Source organism: Palaemon carinicauda, chromosome 1 (genome assembly GCF_036898095.1).
Source record: "Palaemon carinicauda isolate YSFRI2023 chromosome 1, ASM3689809v2, whole genome shotgun sequence".
Classification (NCBI taxonomy): Eukaryota; Metazoa; Arthropoda; class Malacostraca; order Decapoda; family Palaemonidae; genus Palaemon; species Palaemon carinicauda.
Genome location: NC_090725.1, coordinates 302,161,497 through 302,183,996, shown reverse-complemented (window position 1 = coordinate 302,183,996; position 22,500 = coordinate 302,161,497). Strand labels below are relative to the sequence as shown.

The 22,500-nt window shown below is 34.6% G+C and overlaps 1 protein-coding gene across 1 annotated transcript in view; it reads right to left on the bottom strand.

Annotated features, from left to right (window-relative positions):
• The window catches only part of Tusp (WD40 superfamily protein Tusp), a 407,606-nt gene that overhangs the window by 177,718 nt on the left and 207,388 nt on the right, over positions 1 to 22,500 (bottom strand). The window contains 1 exon segment of the mRNA XM_068393024.1: positions 17,388 to 17,552. Within this exon segment, the coding sequence (XP_068249125.1) occupies positions 17,388 to 17,552 (165 nt within the window).

Below are 22,500 nucleotides of genomic sequence, written 5' to 3'. Positions count from 1 at the left end.
TCTGATATGGAAGGTTTCCACTGTCTATATTGACTCTCTCTCTCTCTCTCTCTCTCTCTCTCTCTCTCTCTCTCTCTCTCTCTCTCTCTCTCTCTCTCTCTACTAACGGAGTTTGCTTATTGAACATTCGATGTTCGGTTATTTTGTGGGTTTTAAAATTTGGTATATTATATCATTTTATTCTTGACAGTCTTCCATGTTATCTATTTTCATTCAGATTTTAAATGTACGCTTGTTAATTTAGATATTAATATTTTTCCATTTATTTTGCGAGGAATTCTTAAGAGATAGACTGAAATTGAAATGTGCTACACTCGTCTTATTTAATAATGATACTATTCCTTAATAACTATTATTAACCTACAGCTAATTCAGTTATTTTTCCTGAATCAGGAAAATTATCGTTTAATTAATTGTTTTTTATTTTGTTAATTGTTTCACGTTTCAGAATTATGACAAACTCACTATTATTATTATTATTATTATTATTATTATTATTATTATTATTATTATTATTATTATTATTATTATTATTATTATTATTATTACAAGCTAGGTTATAACCCTAGTTAGAAAAGCAAGATGCTATAAACCCAAGGGCTCCAACAGGGAAAAATATCCCAGTGAGGAGAAGAAACAAGGAAATAAATAAACTAGAAGAGAAGATGATGGGGACAACTTCCAGAATCAGTAGGTTTACTTATGGGAAAGGAATAAAGGAAGAAAGATAATGACAGTACATAGATGTAAGTGGGCTTGGTTTTGAAAGATAATGTAAGCTTACATTGATTAGAACCAAGTAAAGGTAACAGGTGTGTTATCATGAAGATGGATAATATAGGATTAACTTTGGATAAAAAATTAACTAACGAGAAATATTACATCAGAAAATATTGGATATTAAACAAGCGAAATGAGCTAAATTTCAACAAGTTAAACTTTTAAACAAATTGAATGAAACCTGAAAAGGAATATTTCGAAGGGGAAGTTGATTACACTGGTGAATATTATGATGAATAACTTGGTATCCTATTTAAAGGTTTAAAGGCCACTCATGAATGATGGAGGCAAGGGACAGTGACATTGCTCTGTCAAGCAGGACAATGCATTACAGACTGACCATATATACATATGATCAGCGCCCAAGCCCCCTCTCCACCCAAGCTAGGACCAAGGCGGGCCAGGCAATGGCTGCTGATGACTAATCAGATAGACCTGCAGCGCCCAAGCTCCCTCTCCACCCAAGTTAGGACCAAGGAGGGCCAGGCAATGTCTGCTGATAACTCAGCAGATAGACTTGTTGGCTCCCCCAAACCCCCTATTTTTAGCTCGCAAGGATGGTGGGGTTGCAGAAAACAAATTAACTATCGAGTTTGAGCGGGACTCGAACCCCAGTCTGGTGTTCACCAGTTAGGGACGTTACCACATTGGCCACCACAGGTTATCAACTACTGAATGTATTGCTAGATAAGAACGAAGTGTGATAGGTGAGCATTAAGCCTCCTGTATCTTCGTTCTCATCCCTGGAAACTACGTAACGAAATTGGAAATTCGAAAGGAGGTCTTAAAGGAAATGAAGATGGCCGTCGGAGAGCAGGATCGTATACATGTATATTGCAGTCTCAATGATCTTTGGAAAGTTGCCTTTGTGCCTTTTCAATTACATTAGCTAGATAGCAGATAGAAAACTATAGATACGATTGCCAGTAGAGGTGTTTAGACTTATGGTATTAGGAAATTTGGCTACAAGTTCAGATTATTTTTGAGTGGACAAATAATTAATTGTTTATTTCAAAATGGAACACAAATCTCGCATATTAAATGGCAAAGTGATTTAAAATGTATGTTTTCAAATTGAAATATTCCCCAAGGATTATAAGTAATGATTATCCTCATCCTCCCCCCCCCCCCTCCCCGTATTTTATGGGAAACGTGTTGAAAGAAATAAAATGATCACACTCGAAGAGCATCTGTATATGAAGTATTTTCAGAGAAAAGAGGAAATCCGATATAGTATTTTAGACGCTAATGAAATTTCGTATATTTGTCTCGATTAAGGTGTTTTGTTTATTTATGACTGCTAAGTTGAAACAGTGCGAAGATTATTAGTAAAGGTTAAGGTGTTTGGTTTCAGTTGCAGTTTCATCAAAATAGGTGCTCATCAGAACATCAGGCGGGCAAGCCCAACCCCCACCCCCCTTTTTGGTGCCCAACCAAAGCAGTGGGCTCCCCAGTAAACAGCTTAAACTCAAGGTCCCGAGCTGGGATCGATCTGCTGCCATGCGAATGCTAGGCGAATACGTTACCACTGTACTAGCCAGGAGACTAGTATTATCGTGTGTTTTAACCAGGGGATTTACAAGAAACAGAAAGAAACATATTAACTGTATAATTATGTGGACGTAATTTATTAAATCTGATAAATGTTTCCCTTCTGCTTAGTAATTAGAAACGTTCCCTCTGGTCGCGACCAGAAAGAAGAAATGCATCGATTATTTGTGGCATAAAAAACGTTTGGATGATGAAAAATGTGGAGATGAGCAATAGTAAAGTTGTTAGCGTAATTAAACGAGTGGTTTGAGATTGTAACTTCATGCAGAAAGAATGAAGGATGATAGGTTGGTGACAGAGGATACAATTCTTGAGTGTTAGGAGGAAGATTCTGAAAGGAACGGTTAGATTGGATGATATATATATATATATATATATATATATATATATATATATATATATATATATATATATATATTTATATATATATATATATATATATATATATATATATATATATATATATATATAAAACGCATTCGTATTGCCTCACGAACATAGACCAAAACGGAAATTAATTTTGTGATAAGAATTTTTAGCTCTGTAAGTATTTGAACGTATACAGAATATTGTACACATTGAACAGACAGTCAACTGCTAAACCCCTCTGAGTCTGTCGTATACTGTATATATATATATATATATATATATATATATATATATATATATATATATATATATATATATATATATATATATATATATATATATATATTCATATCAAATTCCAGTTTTGCGCTTAGAACCGAAATCAACTCATTTATAACATTTGTAATTAGGATAATTTTATCACAATTACTCGTGAGTTTCCTTTTTTCAAATAAGCTACAAATACATTTTGATATAGAGTTATCTCTGCTAAGGGTGAATCAGTTTTGCGATCATTTCTAGCCAGGCAATGATTCGAACCTATGTTAAGTCGAAATCTAAGAGATAGTCAATTACAATATCACCATGTCTGGTGATCGCCAGGCTGGGGTTTATAGTCACGCTCAAGCTCATTAGAACTTTTAGTTGTTGTAATCTCACCATACTTGTGAATTAAGGATGGGGTATTTGTGGGAGCCTATAGAGCCTGTTGAGTCATCAGTAGCCATTACCTTGCCCCCCCCCCCCTGGTCCTAGCTTTGGTGGAGAGGGAGCTTGGGTGCTTGTTATGGCACTGCCAGTCTCCCTTGCCTCTGCCATTTATTAGTGACCTTTAAACCTCTAAAAGCTATAAAGAATGACAACAGTCTTTGATCTCACAGAATGTCTATTATATCTTCGAGTATTCAAATGTAACTGAGCTATTGAACGTCGAATAACGCTGTTGCATTTCATTACGCTCCAGTAATTTCGAAACACGACTTACTTGAATGGGAGGAACTCTGAAGACCATCTGCTTCTGGGTATTACATCTAATGGGGCCAATATAAGTGAAGGCTACTTATCTATCGAATATCAGAAATATATTCGTTGAATAGGAATGAGATTCGTCCTTATATTCACGTTGATGACTGTTGATGATTAAAGGAACGATGATGTATTGGTGAATATCAGAAACGACATTGTTTACTGGCTTTAGTGACTAGGAAAAATTGGAGTCTACGGTGGAATTGATAAATTGGGTTACCACTGATAGGTCAATCTATAAATAAAAGTTTTTGATACAATTTTAAGATTTTATTTCACAATCTCTCTCTCTCTCTCTCTCTCTCTCTCTCTCTCTCTCTCTCTCTCTCTCTCTCTCTGTAAGCACTGATGTGAATCTGTAAATGGAATATGTGATACCTTTTTAAAAGTTTATTCCCCCATCTCTCTCTCTCTCTCTCTCTCTCTCTCTCTCTCTCTCTCTCTCTCTCTCTCTCTCTCTCTCTAAGCACTGATATGAATCTGTAAATGGAATTTGTGATACCTTTTCAAAAGTTTATTCCACCATCTCTCTCTCTCTCTCTCTCTCTCTCTCTCTCCTCTCTCTCTCTCTCTCTCTCTCTCTCTCTCTCTGATACTTGTGCCTTGACTTTCTTGCCTCTGGTTGGTTGCATATAGAATGACGGTATCCGGGAAGGGTTCGGATTGATTGAAATGAAAAAAGCTTTTGTTACCCCATGTTTGTTTTTTCTTTATTTTTCCTTTTATTAGAGAATTCCTTCATTCCTTCAATCACAATAAACATCACTTGTGTAAATGGTTATGTTCTTTATCATTATTTTTACCCTAGTGAATTAGTCTGCTTGTTTAACTTGATTTTTATTTCCGGGTTGAAGAGCAAATCCTTCCTTTAGTCTTATCTTTAACTCGTCCACTTTAACATGGAAATCTCTCTCTCTCTCTCTCTCTCTCTCTCTCTCTCTCTCTCTCTCTCTCTCTCTCTCTCTCTCTCTCTTGTTTAACTTGATTTTTATTTCCGGGTTGAAGAGCAAATCCTTCCTTTAGCCTTATCTATCTCGTCCACTTTAATATGGAAATCTCTCTCTCTCTCTCTCTCTCTCTCTCTCTCTCTCTCTCTCTCTCTCTCTCTCTCTCTCTCTCTCATGCAATTTCCATATCTGCTTTCTTTCTTTGTGTACAACTCTTCCCTATTTTCTCATCATTTTCATCTCCTTATATCTACTTTTTTCTCTAGTGTCACGGTTCATATTAACACTAATATCCGTTTATCTTTTTATTCAGTCTGGCACGATTTTCCTGAACATCTAATCCCCCTTTTTTATTCAGAATAATTCCTGGAATAGAAGTATGTGAGGGTATCCTGGAATCGGCATTCCAAATGGACAGATTTTCTCCTGAAGATTTATCAAGTTTAATTCAATGAAAATGGTTAACTTTCGCCATGACCTTCATGGTTGGTATTTGAGCCTCAACTACCCACGCTATACTTAATACTAAGCTGAATAAGAATTTACCCATATATCAGTTGTGTATATGTATATATATATATATATATATATATATATATATATATATATATATATATATATATATTTATATATATCTATATATATATATATATATATATATATATATATATATATAATATATATATATATATATATATATATATATATGTATATGTGTATATATATATATATATATATATATATATATTATATATATATATGTATATATGTGTGTGTATATATATATATATATATATATATATATATATATATATATATATATATATATATATATATATATCGTGCGGAACACTTTTTATTCTTTATTTAATCATTATTTTTAAGTCTTTTTCACCTAACATATTCGGTATATGATTCTTTGCGACTGATATTTGTAACTACATGTCAAATTTGGATAAGTTAGTGATGTATGTATTCTGAAATATTTTTGGACTATATTTCGTTATTTTGTTTAAACCTTCTGCATGATATTTTTACTGCTCATGACTTTATATATCATTTGCAACTCAAGATATATATATATGATATAATATACTTGAAAGTGGAGTTTTTATCCGAATAATTTAGTTTATCAGGTATTTTGGCATCTCTCCCGGAAATTATGAATTTTGTTTATTTTAAATTTACATTGTTTATTTGAAAAAATTTCTGTATATTTTAAATTATTTTTTCAAAGTTATTAATCTATGAAGTATATATTTAACAAATTAAATCCTAAACCTTGTGATTTTTAACTTCGTTTATCAAGGAAGCAATTATATTCACGGCATGAAATGTTGCTTTCGACCTGAGGATTCGTTATAATCCTCACTCAGGATCATTTAAACGAGATCAAAGGAAAGTGAATAGAAATTAAATTCTGGCCGTAACCTTAGATTATTTATACTTGTTCATGAATAGCTTAGATGAACGAAGCTATTAGATGTTCGGTATAATTAGAATTATACTTAGTTATAAGTAGTTTGAAATAATACTGTATTATTATTATTACTTCCAAAGCCAAAACCCTAGTTGAAAAGCAGGATGCTACAAGGCCAGGGTCCCCAACAGGGAAAATAGCCCAGTGAGGAAAGGAAACCGGGAAAAATAATTATTGTTTTTAACAGCACTGACATTAAAATAAATATTTCCTATATCAACTATAAAAACTTTATCAAACAAGAGGAAGAGAAATCAGATAGAATAGTGTGCCCGAGTGTACCCTCAAGCAAGAGAACTGTAACCCAAGAAAATGGAAGATCGTGGTACAGAGGCTATGGCACTACCCTAGACTAGAGAAAAATGGTTTGATTTTGGAGTGTCCTTCTCCTAGAAGAGCTGCTTACCATAGCTAAAGAGTCTCTTCTACCCTTACCAAGAGGAAAGTTGCCACTGAATAACTCCAGTGCGGTAGTTAACCCCTTGTATGAAGAAGAATTGTTTAGTAATCTCAGTGTTGTCAGGTGTATGAGAATAGAGAAGAATCTGTAAAGAATAGGACAGAGTATTCGGTGTATGTGTAGCCTAACAATGATTTTACCTAAGAAGCTGTTATCATCTTATAGGAATAATGTACAGCGTTTTATTCAAATTCAGTGGATATATCCAATAAGATTGTTTTCTACTTCAGTACAAACCACTTGCCTTACATTTTTTTCTGTCTTTCACGCATTAGATTTTTGTTTTTGGTCTTCTGTACTTCCTTTTTATAGCCCTTTTTTTTATTTAATTTGGTTCCACTCTGGAGACGTATTTTGAATATCATTTATTGTTATTCTGTTCCTAGATTGTCACAGTTTTCCTTTTTCCCCCTTTCAGCCACTTCGGTTTCTCCCATTCTTTTCCACACTATGCATATCACTATATATTTCCCTCGTTTTATTTTACTTTTATTTTATTTTTCTCCTTTTTCGCTTTTTCAAGGTGTGTATCTCATTTGCTAACACGTATAGTTAAAGTTCCATTTTTATTTACGCTTTTTCCTTATTACCATTTCATTTTATTAATATTATTTTTTATATCTCGGCCACTTCCTCCATTTTACTCATTTTCCTGTTTCCTTGTCGTTCATCTATCCTGTTTTCCTCATTCCCCAGTCATCATTCGTTCTTATCTTGACTCCTGAGGGACAGGTTTTTTTCGCCGTGGAAGAGAATAACGAATCGATTATCGGATCATTATTTTTTTCAGGTTTAGGGAATCTCTTTTATTATTGGTTTGTATTATTTAGTTTCCTTGATTTGATTATTGTAAAAAATCGTGCATATTCTGAGAGAGAGAGAGAGAGAGAGAGAGAGAGAGAGAGAGAGAGAGAGAGAGAGAGAGAGAGAGAGAGAGAGAGAGAGAGAGAGAGAGAGAGAGAGAGAGAGAGAGAGAGAGAGAGAGAGAGAGAGAGAGAGAGAGAGAGAGAAGGAATTATTAATGTTTAAGGATGATTTGCTGTTGTTTTGATGGTATAGTTGAAAACCTGGAATAATGAGTCACCATGTAATCGTCTCTCTCTCTCTCTCTCTCTCTCTCTCTCTCTCTCTCTCTCTCTCTCTCTCTCTCTCTCTCTCTCTCTCTCTCTCTCTCTCCAATGGGGCTAGTGGATATCTTTGCCATTCATATGAATATCCTTTTACTTTAGATGAGAAAACATCACAACAGGTGTTCGTTGAACTATAAAGAGGGAATACTCTATCATCATTATTATTGAAGAGGAAATTCTCCATCTGGAAGGCTTAACAACAGCATATAATTGCGTCCCTGCCGTATGCTCCAACAAAAGGCGTTATTTACGAGATGATAATGTCTGTGCTACGGATGATAATGAGGATGTGTAGGGGACTGGAAATCTTTTATGGAAGGGAGAGTTTGAAATGAGAGAAAGATGAGAGATTCAGCATCTTGTGACGATAGTTTATACACCTGGAATGAAAGCGAACAAAGGAATAGGATAGAGAAATATTCTTTCGGAAACCTCCCTCTGTCATAATTGATGATCAACCAAAATCCAACGTGTCGTTGCTGGAAAATAAATAGGGATGGATCATCTTTTGATAAATGAAGGAGAGGAAGCTACTTCAGAAAAATGAATAAGATAGTGTGATCTTTTTATGAGAAATTATCATCACAATCTACCATATGTAATAAAGAGGAAGTGTCTGGTCATACACACATATACATACATATATATATATATATATATATATATATATATATATATATATATATATATATATATATATATATATATATGTGTGTGTGTGTGTGTATGTATATATATAATATATATACATATATATATATATACATATATATATATATATATATATATATATATATATATATATATATATATATATATATATATATATATATGTATAACTCATTGGTCACGCTCAGCAAGACATCATACCGTGGTGAGAGGGGTTTTAGTTAGGCAAAGGGGAGAGAGTGGGAAAGGTTGGATTTGTGTGTGCGTGTGTGTCCATGTATATTTGTCTAAATATTTATCCAACATCTTTGACGGGCTGCGTGAACTAGGAATTGTTGTGTTATGGGTAAAGGTTAAGAAATACGTAGCCTAGATTACCACATATTGAGTTAAATTTTTTTCGTAGACGTTTTCTATATATCAGCATCAAACATTAAATTTATCACCTAAATGCATGAATGAAATTAAGAATTTTAAGAAATTCCATTTTAAGTAATTTTTAAATTCCGTTGTTAGTATAAGTTGAAATTTACAAGCCAGAGATTTGATATGTGAAGAGAGGTGAAGAATGAAGAGTGAATTGAAAAGGAAAATGATAAAAGGGGAGTGCAAATTACAATAGTGTATCGGAATATATAAAGTGCGGTTTAGAATGTGCCGTTAATGGGAAAAGATGGATTCTACGTGTTTGTAAAGGTAGACCTGATTTGTTCCACGAGATCTCACGTGTTTGGAAGATCGGAGAAAGAAGTTTTAATTAACGTATTGGTGGGATCTTCTAAAGGCGAGGAACTCTATTGAAATCTTCTTCTTCTTCTTCTTCTTCTTCTTCTTCTTCTTCTTCTTCTTCTTCTTCTTCTTCTTCTTCTTCTTCTTCTACAAGCTTGCCCGTATTTGGGGTCTCTATAATGATTCTTCGACATATTCTCCCATTTCCCTTGGTCCAGTGCATCTTCTTCTCTCAATCCCAACTCTCTCATATCTCTCCTTACACAGTCAATCCATCGCAATTTTGATCTACGTAACCTTCTCCCACCAGGAAGTCCCATATCCAACATCTTCCTTATCAGATGATCTTCCTCTAGTCTCTTTACATGTCCATACCATCTCAGTCAGCTTTCACCTTGGTTGAAGCTGGTGCTATTTTGAGAGTGCCTCTAAGAGGAGCTTTATTGAAATGTCATAGATTATTGATAGAGATTTTTATCTCTCGATGAAGTGATTTTATTTATAATAAACGCCAGATTTAATGGGATATTGGATATTTGCATTAGAATTTGCAGTGAAGGGGTAACCTGGTAATATGTTTTTAGAACATAATAAAGAGACTATTACTATACTTAGACCATAAGAGATCTTTTCTAGAGGTTAGAAGCGAGTCACTTTGTGAAAATCATAACAAATGTTATCTTGGTGGGCTATGAAATAATTTTTTTATATTATTTGACTTCAGAGTATTCCAGTTTGTCTATTGTTAGGATTTAAAGCTTATCAACTTACATTTTACAAATAGTTATGTTTGATGTCAAGGTTTCTAGTAGCATACATGATATGAGCAAGATAATTATGGTCCCCGGAAAACCTCTTCGAAACATTGAAGTAGAGGATTGTTCCAAGAAACTCTGTGGACAAAATAGATTATTGAGGTGATTACAATAAGATTTTGAAAAAAAGGTATGGTGGCCATTTTGGAGAGTAAGTTTTGTATGTATTGGGAAACTTGGTGCACCTGTGGTAGCCTTCTGGAAACGCCCCTGTCTCAATATGAGTCGGGAGTTCGATCCCCGCTCAACCCCGATATTTCCAGTAGTTTGGAGAGGTACAAACACTATAGTCAATTTTTTCAATGAAGCACATTTGCATTGATTCGCACGGGTGCCCTTTTAGCTCGGAGAAGTTTCCTAATCACTGATTTGCTGGACAAAATAATTCTAACCAATCAGCTAGTAGGACACTTTTCCGAGCTAAGAGGGCACCCGTGCGAGTCAGTTCAAATGCGCCTCATTAAAGAATTGAGTATAAGACGTGTCCTTATAAGCTAAGGTAGGGGACTTAGATCTACCAGCTGATTCGCCTACAGCCTCTCTGGTCTTATCTTAGGTGAAGATGTGGCTTGGGCGCTGATTGCATATGGTCGGTTTCTAGGACATTGACCTCTTTCTGTCCTCTGTCGTTCAAGAGTGATCTTTAAACCTTTAACCCTTTAAACCTTGATTGAGCAAAACTGACTTATTTCTTTTGTACTTGAAAGATCAAAGTGAAAAGTTTCTGTGTATCTAAAAGGCAATTATCGAATTCTTTTGTACTTAAGAAGATCAATGTGGAAGGGTTTTGTGTATTAAAAAGCCAATCAGCGAATAGTCTGCTGGTCTCACTTCAAGAATTTCAGCATTTAGGTGTAAGGGAATTTCGTAAAGGCTGTGGATCAGATAGTTGGATGCTTTGCAATTTAAAGGGAATAGACCTTTGCAACATAATTTTGTTGTAGTCTTCAGTATTCTGGTTATGTGCCCACAAAAAAATTACTACAGTTGGTTCTTAATTGTGAAGTCTGAAATCAAAGACATTCTTACATCTTTCTTTCGCTTGTTCTGAGTGGAAAAAAAGGGTTTTCAAGGCCGCTCACGACAGGCATAGGCTAGTGACAGTGACAATGCCCTAAAGATTTTTTTTTATATACGTATGATCAGCTCCCAAGCACACTCCTCACCCTTAATAGGACCAGGGAGGCTCAGGCAATGGCTGCTGATAACTCAAAACTCAGCAGGTAGACAGACCTATAGGTTCCCCCAACCTCCTCCATCCTTAGCTCACAAGGATGATGAGGTTGCAAATCTAACAAGAAACTATCGAGCTTGTGTTGGACTCGAACCCAAGTCCGACGGATCACCAGTTAGGGACGTTTCCAATAGGCCACCGATCTACAGTTTATTTACTGAGAGATTTACACATCTTTGGTCTGAAAACTTGTGGATTACGTCTTTGTTCCTCATCACCAAAGCCGCTACTACTAGTAGGTAGGGTATGTTTTAAGACTCTTAGATTTAATCTGGTAAGTGGCTTTTGGGATAACTTCTCGATTAATGATTTCCTGTAAGAAGTTTCAAAGTTGAGATAGTAAACGATTAGGTTCTTTTCATTGTGGATTATTGATTTTTTTTTTTTATTGCCTCTTCTATCATAGTTTCTAGATATAATTTGTTGGTTAGCAGTTGCTTTCAGTTTAGTTCGGCGTGTATGTCCTACCAAGATTGATTGATTGATTGAGTTACAAGTTATCTGGAATCCTGACCCATAAGGTCATTGACGCAAATATTTGTTATAGATAAATAAATAAATAGTAATTCAGTTGAAAATATTAAAAGCAAAAACACCCTTATAACAGTTAGATAGCTTTCAGAGGACCTGCTTCTGAAATAAATTTAGAAATACCACTAGTATGGTACGATACATCATGTCCGAGAATCTTGGCAAGGATGAACCAAGATGTGCTGTGTGTGAGTGCTTTCATGACCTAATCGCTTACTAATGAATATTTGAATGCTTTATGGCTTTTACCTCTTACGTTTACGCATCTTACGCCTTTTGAGTTTATATATGCTATTGTTTTAAACTGGCCATTCTGTTGTTTAAAGGGGGAGATCGAGGAAAGGCAATGCTCTTTTGTTTACTGATCCATTGTAAAGTTGAGCTCGCAATATCTCCTGAGTTTCTCAGCGGACTCTTTTCGGTGACATACTCGTTTTTCTTCTTGATGAATATGTCATCCCGTGTCATTCTCGTTCTTTGTCGGATGAATATATCGTCGATGTATCATCCATATAGTTTTCGCTTGTTTTGTTTTCTGAAGGTTCTTTTTCACCGGCAGTTCTATGTAAATTTTCAAACAGGGTCCTAAGAGGGGCCCCCATGGCTATACCATCTATTTTTATAGTTCCCCACAGTGGGAGAGGAACAGGACCTCTATGGTGTTGGACATTTCTCTAAGGACATCTTCACACACACACACACACACACACACACACACACATATATATATATATATATATATATATATATATATATATATATATATATATATATATATATATATGTATATAATCCATATTTAATCTGCATTTTCGATCTAGTGTTAATGTTTATGGTTTCCTCAACGGGGACTTTTGTAAAGAGAGTTTCCATATTGAAAGAGGAAATGTCATCTTTAAGCAAATTTTCTTGTAAGAAATCTATGAACTCCACTACTGATATAAATAGGTAATCGTCAAGTGAATAGCGGATTCGGATCTCATTTAAAACCTTCGTAATCTTCTTGTTGGGTGAATCGATCTGAGAGATGACAGCTCTTAGGGGATTCTGTACCATTTAAATTTTCATATAACCATAACAATATTCCACCCCCCCCCCCCACCCATAGTTACCTATTACATTTTGTAAATTTGATGTCCTGTCGATTGTTGAACATGATTACAATCTTGGTCATCCACAGCAATTTTTTCAGAAGTATCCTTCATCACCAAATGGAACTTGGATGAGCCAAAATGAATGCTATAAATAATTTTCAGGTATTCTAAATTATTTTCGTGATGGCATAGAACGATTATTTGTTACTTTACGTAAGATGATGTCCTGCTATATAATTCTATGGCGACTTCTATAAGTATTTTGGAAGTAGTTTACTTCGGAATACTCCCCTCTGGCACTTGGTTCCTCTCGTGATTTCTTCAACGGTGACCGGTGTTCGATATATTTAGCCTTCATTACGTAGTTGAAGGTTGTGGTCTTTATGAGCTCTTCTTAATTCTTTCAATCTCAGGGTGTAGCCTCTTAATGTATTGGCATTTGAGAACAAAGTTCAGGAGAGACCTAGTGATTCCTCAGTTTAATCTCCACCAGATTGACAAATCCGTCTAGACATTGCTCGCATCTGTCAAATCTCCCTTAAAGTAATAGTAAAGTCGTATGCCTCGTGGTCACCACTAGCGTATAATTTCTACGCACCAGCTCTGCGAATTCATGGGCCATTTGTTGGATTGTCGTTGTTGTGGTGGCGCAGTATAAGATTTAATCTTAAGAAGAAAGCTAATTGGGAAAGTGTATGTTGTTCGTTTGAGAGAGAGAGAGAGAGAGAGAGAGAGAGAGAGAGAGAGAGAGAGAGAGAGAGAGATTCTTTGAATTTAGTTAAGAGACAAATATGTTTAAAAGTAAATCAATCTCTAAATGTATTATTCCCTTAATAATAGTTTCTTCATCATGGTTGTCTTAACACCAAAATAGTCCTCAACACAATACAGAAACGTAATACTATGCGATACTAATATTTCTATTCATCTTTTGTTTCACTGTTCAGGAGTTTTCTCTTAGTCTCGGTAGACCCATGACGCCGTGATGCCATTTGGTGGGTTAAAAACCAGAATACAGTATTTCCTTCTCTCAAACTCAGATTTTAGAATTATTACCTCCCCCAACGAAGTTGGAACGAAGATATGTTTTAACCCCTATATATGTGTGTTTGTCACCTCCCCCAACGAGGTTCGAAGGAGGTTATGTTTTACCCACTGTTTGTGTGTTTGCGTTTTTGTTACCTCCACCAACGAAGTTGGAAGGAGGTTAGGCTTTGTGTGTTTTTTAACAGCTTCATGTTGACAATTTTAATCGTATAGTAATGGAACTTGCAGGGATTAACTGGTATATTAAAATCTGGAAATTATGAAATTTTGGAAGGTCAAGGTCAAGGTCACGGTCAAGCAAAATGTCCAATTCACGTAATCCGCTATAAGTTTGAACATCGTTGTCACAGAGACATCAAACCTGGTTCATATTTGAGTGTATGAAAACCCACGCCAATTAATACATGTTAAAGTCAAAGGTCAGGGTCAAGATCGAGAAATAAGCTGCTGTGGCGGAGGTCTGCTTTCTACTGAGGGCCCCTCTAGTTCAATATCTCTTGACCTGTCAATAGATCTTGTGCATGGTATTTGATTTAAGGGAGATTATCCTTAATTTGTGCAGCGTTCAAATGAACTGTGTATTCCCCTTTGCCTTATGAATTCAATCTAAAGTTATTTTGTATCCAATTTCGGCCTTAGATGTTAAACCATTCCTCTTCTATGTTCGTTATAGTTCAGAGGAATTCTTCATTTGTTAGTTTCATTCACTATTTAAAAGTTAATATGCATTTTTTAACAATTATGGTAATTAGTTTGACGATAGTTCTTTAAAATATCGCAACGCAAAATTTAGATTAAAACATGCATTGTTTGCAATTTCTTTTCATATAACATGTGAAAACAGGCTTCATTAACCTAAGTTATTTATGAGAGGAATAAAAACCGTGAAATTATCAATATATTTTAAAAATCTGTAAAGATATTCAACAATTCATGATGGTTTTATCCCATCGGTCTTAGATTAGACCACATTAGAAAATGTTTTCAATATTTGTATAACTAATACCAAATGCTTTCAGAATTGTTTTCATAATCCTGCCTTTTGTGTTTTTTAGTCTGTTAACCCTTTTCTTTTAGCTGCAATATTAATTGAAAATTAATGCGGATTTTCTAGTGTTAGTCAAGTCACGATTTATATAGATATATACAACTACACCTGAGTTGTAGACTTATTTGGATTTCGAATACCGTTTTAGTATTATTATTATTATTATTATTATTATTATTTCGGAAGGAGAGACTTCAATACAAGTTTTATTAAAAGTAATGGCTGCCTCAGTGGCATTGATCTTATAAAAGACCTTTTCAGTAATTCTAATGATTTTTTTTTCCTCATTATTACTGCATTCTGGCAGTAATTGTGCGATTCTCATCCTTTATGAAAGGAACGGAAACACAGGTAAAAGTCACTTTCTTTGCTATGTAAGCACAAAGTATACAACTTATGCATAATTTGAGTTAAATCTGTTTGGATGTCGGCGATCAAATAATAATAATAATAATAATAATAATAATAATTATAATAATAATAAAAGATCCGTCTTTGCCGAACACTCACCTAATAATAATCCCCCCCCCCACTTTCCGACTGGAGACACACACATACACACAAACATATATATATGTCCCATGTCGACTGTTAATGACACATTGTAACATGGGTTTTTTCACTTTATTACAAAAAAGTTTGTGAATACACTTTACAGTACCCGATACTCTCAGACGGGTACCTACTTGTTCTTATGATCGCTCGAGAGGTACTGCTTAACCCTCGGCAAGTAAATGCAATGTTACCCTGTCAATATGCTGAATTGTTAGATTTTGTGAAAATCTCCACTTTGATGGAATTATACTGTCAACAATAGGTTTACAACACGTTACTTTATCAGACTTAAGACACGTGACCTATAACAGAGTTCAGTGATTGCCCACCACAATTTATGATAATCATAGTACTCTTAAAAAGGTCGTTAATCTCACTGTATAAAACACACACTTCTACAGATTTTGCATACAAGGGTTAGGACACACACACACACACACACACACACATATATATATATATATATATATATTACATATATATATGTATATACATATACATATATATACATATATATATATATATATATATATATATATATATATATATATATATATATATATATATATATATATATATATTACTCCTCAACTCAACAACATCAATTCATCAGTTCTCACAATAGCCAGGAGAGGAGCGGCTTTCCTTTACTGCTTGAAATGTGTCGCTAAGGAACGTGATAACAATCCCTCTCTTTTGAGACTGCTGACCTTTGATCATCGACCTGACAACGCCTTTTAGACAAAGGATATATCTTAAATTATGTATAGGCTGTATACTTTGTGCTTACATAGTAAAGAAAGTGACTTTTACCTTTGTTTCCGTCCATCTCGTAAAGAATTACTATCGCTCAATTACTGGCTGAATGCAGTAATAATGAGAAAATACTTAGTATAACCATCGAAATTATCTTTTATAAGATTAATGCCGCTTATCATCATCATCATCGTCATTATTACTACTACTACTACTACTACTACTACTACTACTACTACTACTATTACTACTACCAACGAAGTTAACGTAAATGGGAAGAGGTTATGTTTTCGTCCCTCTTTATGTTTTTTTTTTTTTTTTTTTTTTTTTTTTTTTTTTCTTTTTTTTTGTGAACAACTTCTTGGTCTCAATTTTACTCATAGGGTAGTGAAACATTCAGGGATTAATTATGATTTTCAGACGGGGAAGTTATTAAGTTTTGAAAGTTCTAGGTCAAAGGTCGAGCAAAAGGTCGACTGAATTAACCTTAACCCCAATTTCACACATGAGTGTCACATAGATTTCAAATACGCCTATATTCTTAATTGATTCTGCGAAAGGCAAGCTGGTTTCGATAAATAATCTGCCGTGGCGGTGGTCTACACTCGGGTTGCTTTTTTAATTATTGCTAAAGAGGTCAAGTGTTTTATCCCATAACTAGTAAGATACATCCGAAGAAAATATTGATATGTGAAAATAATTTTATAATTAATTGAATAATTGATATATTGTTTAAGAGCTTACACGTTGTAACACTTTCAACTGAATACCCCAAACAATCAATATGAAAATAATTATATTTTTTTATATTCGTATTCAGTCATACAGATAAATATGAATATCATCATTTTGGTAAAGATTAAGAATAAATTCACAGGTAAAGTAGTGTGAAAATAGGCTCAAATTTACATGCTGTCAATTATGCTCTACTAGTCTAAAGCAAATACAATTACGTTGAAACTATTCTATTTGCTTATTTCCTTTCCTCACTAGAGTATTTTCCCTGTTGGAACCTTTGGGCTTATTGTACCCTGCTTTTCCCGCTGAGGTTGAAGCTTAGCTAACAAAAACAACACAACAATAACAATAACAATATTAATAATGATAATAATAATACACCTCTTAATAAGTTCTTAATTCTAGAAATATTCCTTCTGATCTCTTACCTCAGCACGATGTCCCCTGAGGTTATAATTCGTTCTTGGGGGTATCTCGGAGGGCTTTTTCGAGTGGGAGGTGGTGTATGTCACCCCGACGATACCCCGAGCGTTACCTGTGGCAAGCCAACCTTCCTGGTAGTAGTGGACGCGGTTGAGCTTCCAGCCCTCGTCCTGGAAAAAAAGGAATTTTGCGGTTTTAATTTTGGTTTCAAGTGGGATTTTGTATCTTGGCGATAAAGATTTACAGGTTTAAAGAATGCTAAGTAATGCCAAAGTGGTATTTTATGTATTGGCAATTAAGGTTTAAATGTTTAAAGGCCGCTAAGTAATGGCAAAGTGGTTTTTTATATCTTGGCAATTAAGGTTTAAATGTTTAAAGGCCGATAAATAATGACAAAGTGGTATATCTTGATAATTAAGGTTTAAATGGTTAAATGCAGTTAAGTAATGGCAGAGGCAATGGACAGTGACATTGCCCTAGAGAGTGACCATATGTACATATGATCAGCGCCCAAGGCCGCTCCCCACCCAAGCTAGCACCAGGGAGGGCTAGGCAATGGCTGCTGAGGACTCAGCAGGTAGGCCTATATTCTCCCCCACACCCCCATCCTTAGCTCACAATGATGGTGAGGTTGCACACACTACAAGAAACTATCGAGCTTGAGCGGCGATGGCTAGGCAGGGATGTTTAAAATAGGCCACCCTAACCCTAGTTAAGAATGAAAGAAATTTGAATGTAACACGAAAATATATTAAAGTATTAATGCTCTTCCCAAATTTATTCCATGTATTGGGGTTTAAATCAGATTTTTAGTCATATAAGAGAGGATCAGATAAAAACAAAAACCAAACTTTCTAATCGAATTGAAACCTAAAGAATAAAAAACAAAAAGAATAGTAGAAGTTTTTGGGCCTCAGGTAAAGCAAGATATAAGATATGAAAGCTTCTTCTATATAATCTTGTGTCCCTTCAAAAACGGCTGTTTGTTTACCTGTGATATCTATTAATTTGTTCCATTTGTTTACTGTTGGGTAAATACTAGGCGATCTGGAAATGCATTATGTCTTACCCTTGTGCTTATCTCTCTGAAATTGTGTTTGCTTTGGAATTAGGCGATGAGCACCAACTAATTTGACAGCGTGGATGCAGATTGTTTGGATTAAGTTTTGATTGAGTTTCTCTATAACAGTCAGTTGTATTTGAAGTTTTAGTTTATGGGATATAGTAGTGTTGTATACCTGGCATGCATTTATATTTCTTGAACAGTCAATTGTATTTTAAGTTTTGATATGTGGAATAAATTATCGTTGTTTCAAAATATTATACCTGTTATAGGTTCTGGAGGGATTAAACTGTCGTATTACAGAAACAATGATTGCAGGAAGATTTTAAAATGTTTGTACTAAACACAAAGAGTCACATTATTGCTTTACCTTTGCACATGTGACGCTACTGTCAAAGCCTAGCATTCCTGAATTCTCTTTTCTCATTCTTGTGACTGCTGCAAATTAATTGGACCTATAAGTGTTTCTTTCTGGAATTTATAATACTCTCATCGATTGAACCGTTGCAGTAGTTAAGTAGTATGCGTGTTGACTTGTATCGAAAGCATTTGCTATATATTCATATTATTGATTGTTATACAAAATCACTACATTATACACCAATTTCAAACCAATCCTGTGTGGTCCAAAAACTATTTTCTTGATTAAAATGACGGTAGTTCATCGAAACCTGAGATTGCAATATTTACAGATCAGCGTATCGCCTTGCTTATACCACCCAAATGAGGGATTTTCATCTTCTCTGCTGAGAAAGCCTTCCTTCATTCTATACTCACACACATCACGGTATTTACTTTTAATCCCGGCAGTGTATTGAGACCATCATATGCTTGCTGCTTGAGGGTCAAGCTTTAGTATCAGGAACTGCTTTCACGCTTGACAGTTTCTTTGTTTTATTCTTTCTCACCGGTTGTTTTGTTACCATTCAGGCTCACTTATACAAGTTAAGTATATTTCACCTTACTTTCTTACGTTAGTCCAGTTTTGCATATTAATTTTAACAAGACAATAACATAAGTTGTGTTCACCGGGGGAAAATGCCCTAGAGACTGACCATATATTATATGATCAGCGCCCAAGCCTCCTCTCCACCCAAGCTAGGACCAGGGAGGGCCAGGCAGTGGCTGTTGATGACTCCCCCCCCCCAACCGTAGCTCACAAGGGTGGTAAGGTTGCAGACACTAATGGCGCTAACGAGTCTGAGCAGGACTCGAACCCCCGACTGGCAAACACCAGGCAGAGACGTTTCCAATCAGGCCACAACAACCCACAACAAGTTCCAGACACAAAGGGATTTGTTTTCACAGGTTCACTAAAGGTATCCAAAGTATGGATTAATGCACATAAGAGAAGTAATGTTAATATTGCCCGGATTTGTTCTTTCCATTTCCGGACAGAAGATAACGAAAGAAATTTTCAACCTGAACTGCTACCACAACTTTACCAGAGAAGTTATCAAAGATTAAAGAAACCCGCATTCTCTCTTTAAATTTACCTGTTAAGAACGGAAAGTCAGGTATGGTTTTACAATTTGTTTGAAATCTCATTAGTGCAGTTTTTAGTGACATACTTTTGGTTGATAAGTAGCCTGGACTAAATTCTTAAAATGAAGTAAAGAATTTAAATAGGCCTTGCCTATGCAATATATGAAGAAATTCTCGGAATAAGGGTATCCATTTTCTTTTTTTGTTACTTTTTTATGAATGTAAAGTTGTTCGAACAGAATATTAGGCCTGTGCGTAATGACCTATTTCTGAGTAATCTTTTTGTGCAGACAATAATTAGGCCTATTTCCTTTATTTCTAAAATAACGCTTTAAGGGATATCGTGGGGTCACAGCGTTGAATATGCTAATAGAAATATAGATCTATTGATTAGTCACGTAGTGTATGGAGAATTAAGTGGCTTTCATAAGCCTAATCATCCAACACCTTTTTAGGCCTAGGCCATGCTTAGTGAAGAGCTTTATTAGGTGCAAGGTACATTTTAGGGTGAAGATATTAAATGCTAAAAGGAAGTCAGAATTTCTTTGCAAAAGTGTAAACAAAACTAGAAAAATTTCTTCTGTAATATTTTGTAAATAAAAGAACATATTGATATAGCTGTTTTGAGAGAGAGAGAGAGAGAGAGAGAGAGAGAGAGAGAGAGAGAGAGAGAAATTGAAATTGTGAACACCAGCATAGCAACAAATTACTGTCAAAACATAACCATTAAGTGCACTGCTCCGTCGACTTGCACCAGTGACGTCATAGTGCGGGAACCAAGCAACAGACTTGTCTCCCCTTATGTTATTCCCTCTTGGATTTTAAGTATTTTAAGCGCAGAAGACTTTTTAGCATTTCAAATAATAACCATACAAATAGATCGTTCAAAAGGAGGGCATCCATATGTCTTTTTTACATATGTTCTTTTTCATATTCCGTGGAGAGAGAGAGAGAGAGAGAGAGAGAGAGAGAGAGAGAGAGTTTGGTATACAGCTATTTTCTTTTAAAAGTCACATTGTTAAAGAACTTTGAGATATTTCCCTATTAATTTTCATGTAATGGTACTAAAATAATTTCAGGAAGAATAAATAAAACTGGATATCTTAAATATTCATATAAAATGGTCTCAGCCATAGTAACATTTAGACACAAAAAAGGGAATTGTATTTCTAAAATATTTACCAAAGTTTTATAGGTTCTATTATTACACACACAATAGATATGTAAGATATATTAACACATAGATGGGTGATGTGTACTTTTTGACTTCGAATGTATATCGAATCTAGATCATTTATTCTATCACGAAATATATGTGGGAGAAAGGCAAAATACCTATGTTTTAATTTAATTTTAAGGGACATGAGTTTGACTTACATGAATGTCCAATACGAGAGAGAGAGAGAGAGAGAGAGAGAGAGAGAGAGAGAGTAAGCACAACCACTGCTACTACCTTCATGATACTTTTGTACAATGTGTTTATGAATTCACTGAATATATCTTTTACTTATGTACAATATGTTTATGAATTCACTGAATATATCTTTTACTTTTGTACAATATGTTTATGAATTGACTGAATATATCTTTTACTTTTGTACAATATGTTTATGAATTCACTGAATATATCTTTTACTTTTGTACAATATGTTTATGAATTCACTGAATATATCTTTTACTTTTGTACAATATGTTTATGAATTGACTGAATATATCTTTTACTTTTGTACAATATGTTTATGAATTCACTGAATATATCTTTTACTTTTGTACAATATGTTTATGAATTCACTGAATATATCTTGCTGTCTTGCAAATTCGATTCTCACTCTTTCTCTGTGTTGTGATATTCTTTTACGACTGGAAAATAAAAGCAGAAATGTTAGGGAACATAACGGGTCAGTATTTCTCGCAGCCCGTGAGGGTTCCGTGGTAAGTCCTACCAAATAATTTTTCACGCCATGTGTCCATAATACAATGGTGAACAACCGTATTGTTCGATGAAATTTATGAATCTCTCTCTCTCTCTCTCTCTCTCTCTCTCTCTCTCTCTCTCTCTCATATAATTTTTTTTTTCAACCTTGCTGCAACTTTTTCGGTATGCTCTTTAAAGAACTGTTTCAAGGATGTCATGCACATTTTTAACTTTTTTGTATTTTCTTATTGGAGGAGATATATTAATTTGTATCACGAATTAAAGTTTAAGTGAAATCTATGGGTGATTATATGATACCATTTTTATCAGGCAGGTTTTGGTATGCATACGTTATTAAAAAAACTACATATAATCATAAGAGAGAGAGAGAGAGAGAGAGAGAGAGAGAGAGAGAGAGAGACTGAGGATGTATAAATGTACAGTTCTATTCATGACATTGACATTTTAATTGTTTTGAATTTGCAATTTGAAAACCAAGGATAAGGGAAGGGATTGATATCACTCTTCTAAAATAAAGAATGACTGAACTAAGTCCACATATTTGTTTGATTACAACTTTAGAAAATCTAACTTAATTGGTCTATTTCATCGTAACTGTGCAAACCGTATAGATTATAAAACAAAAATGCTAAAT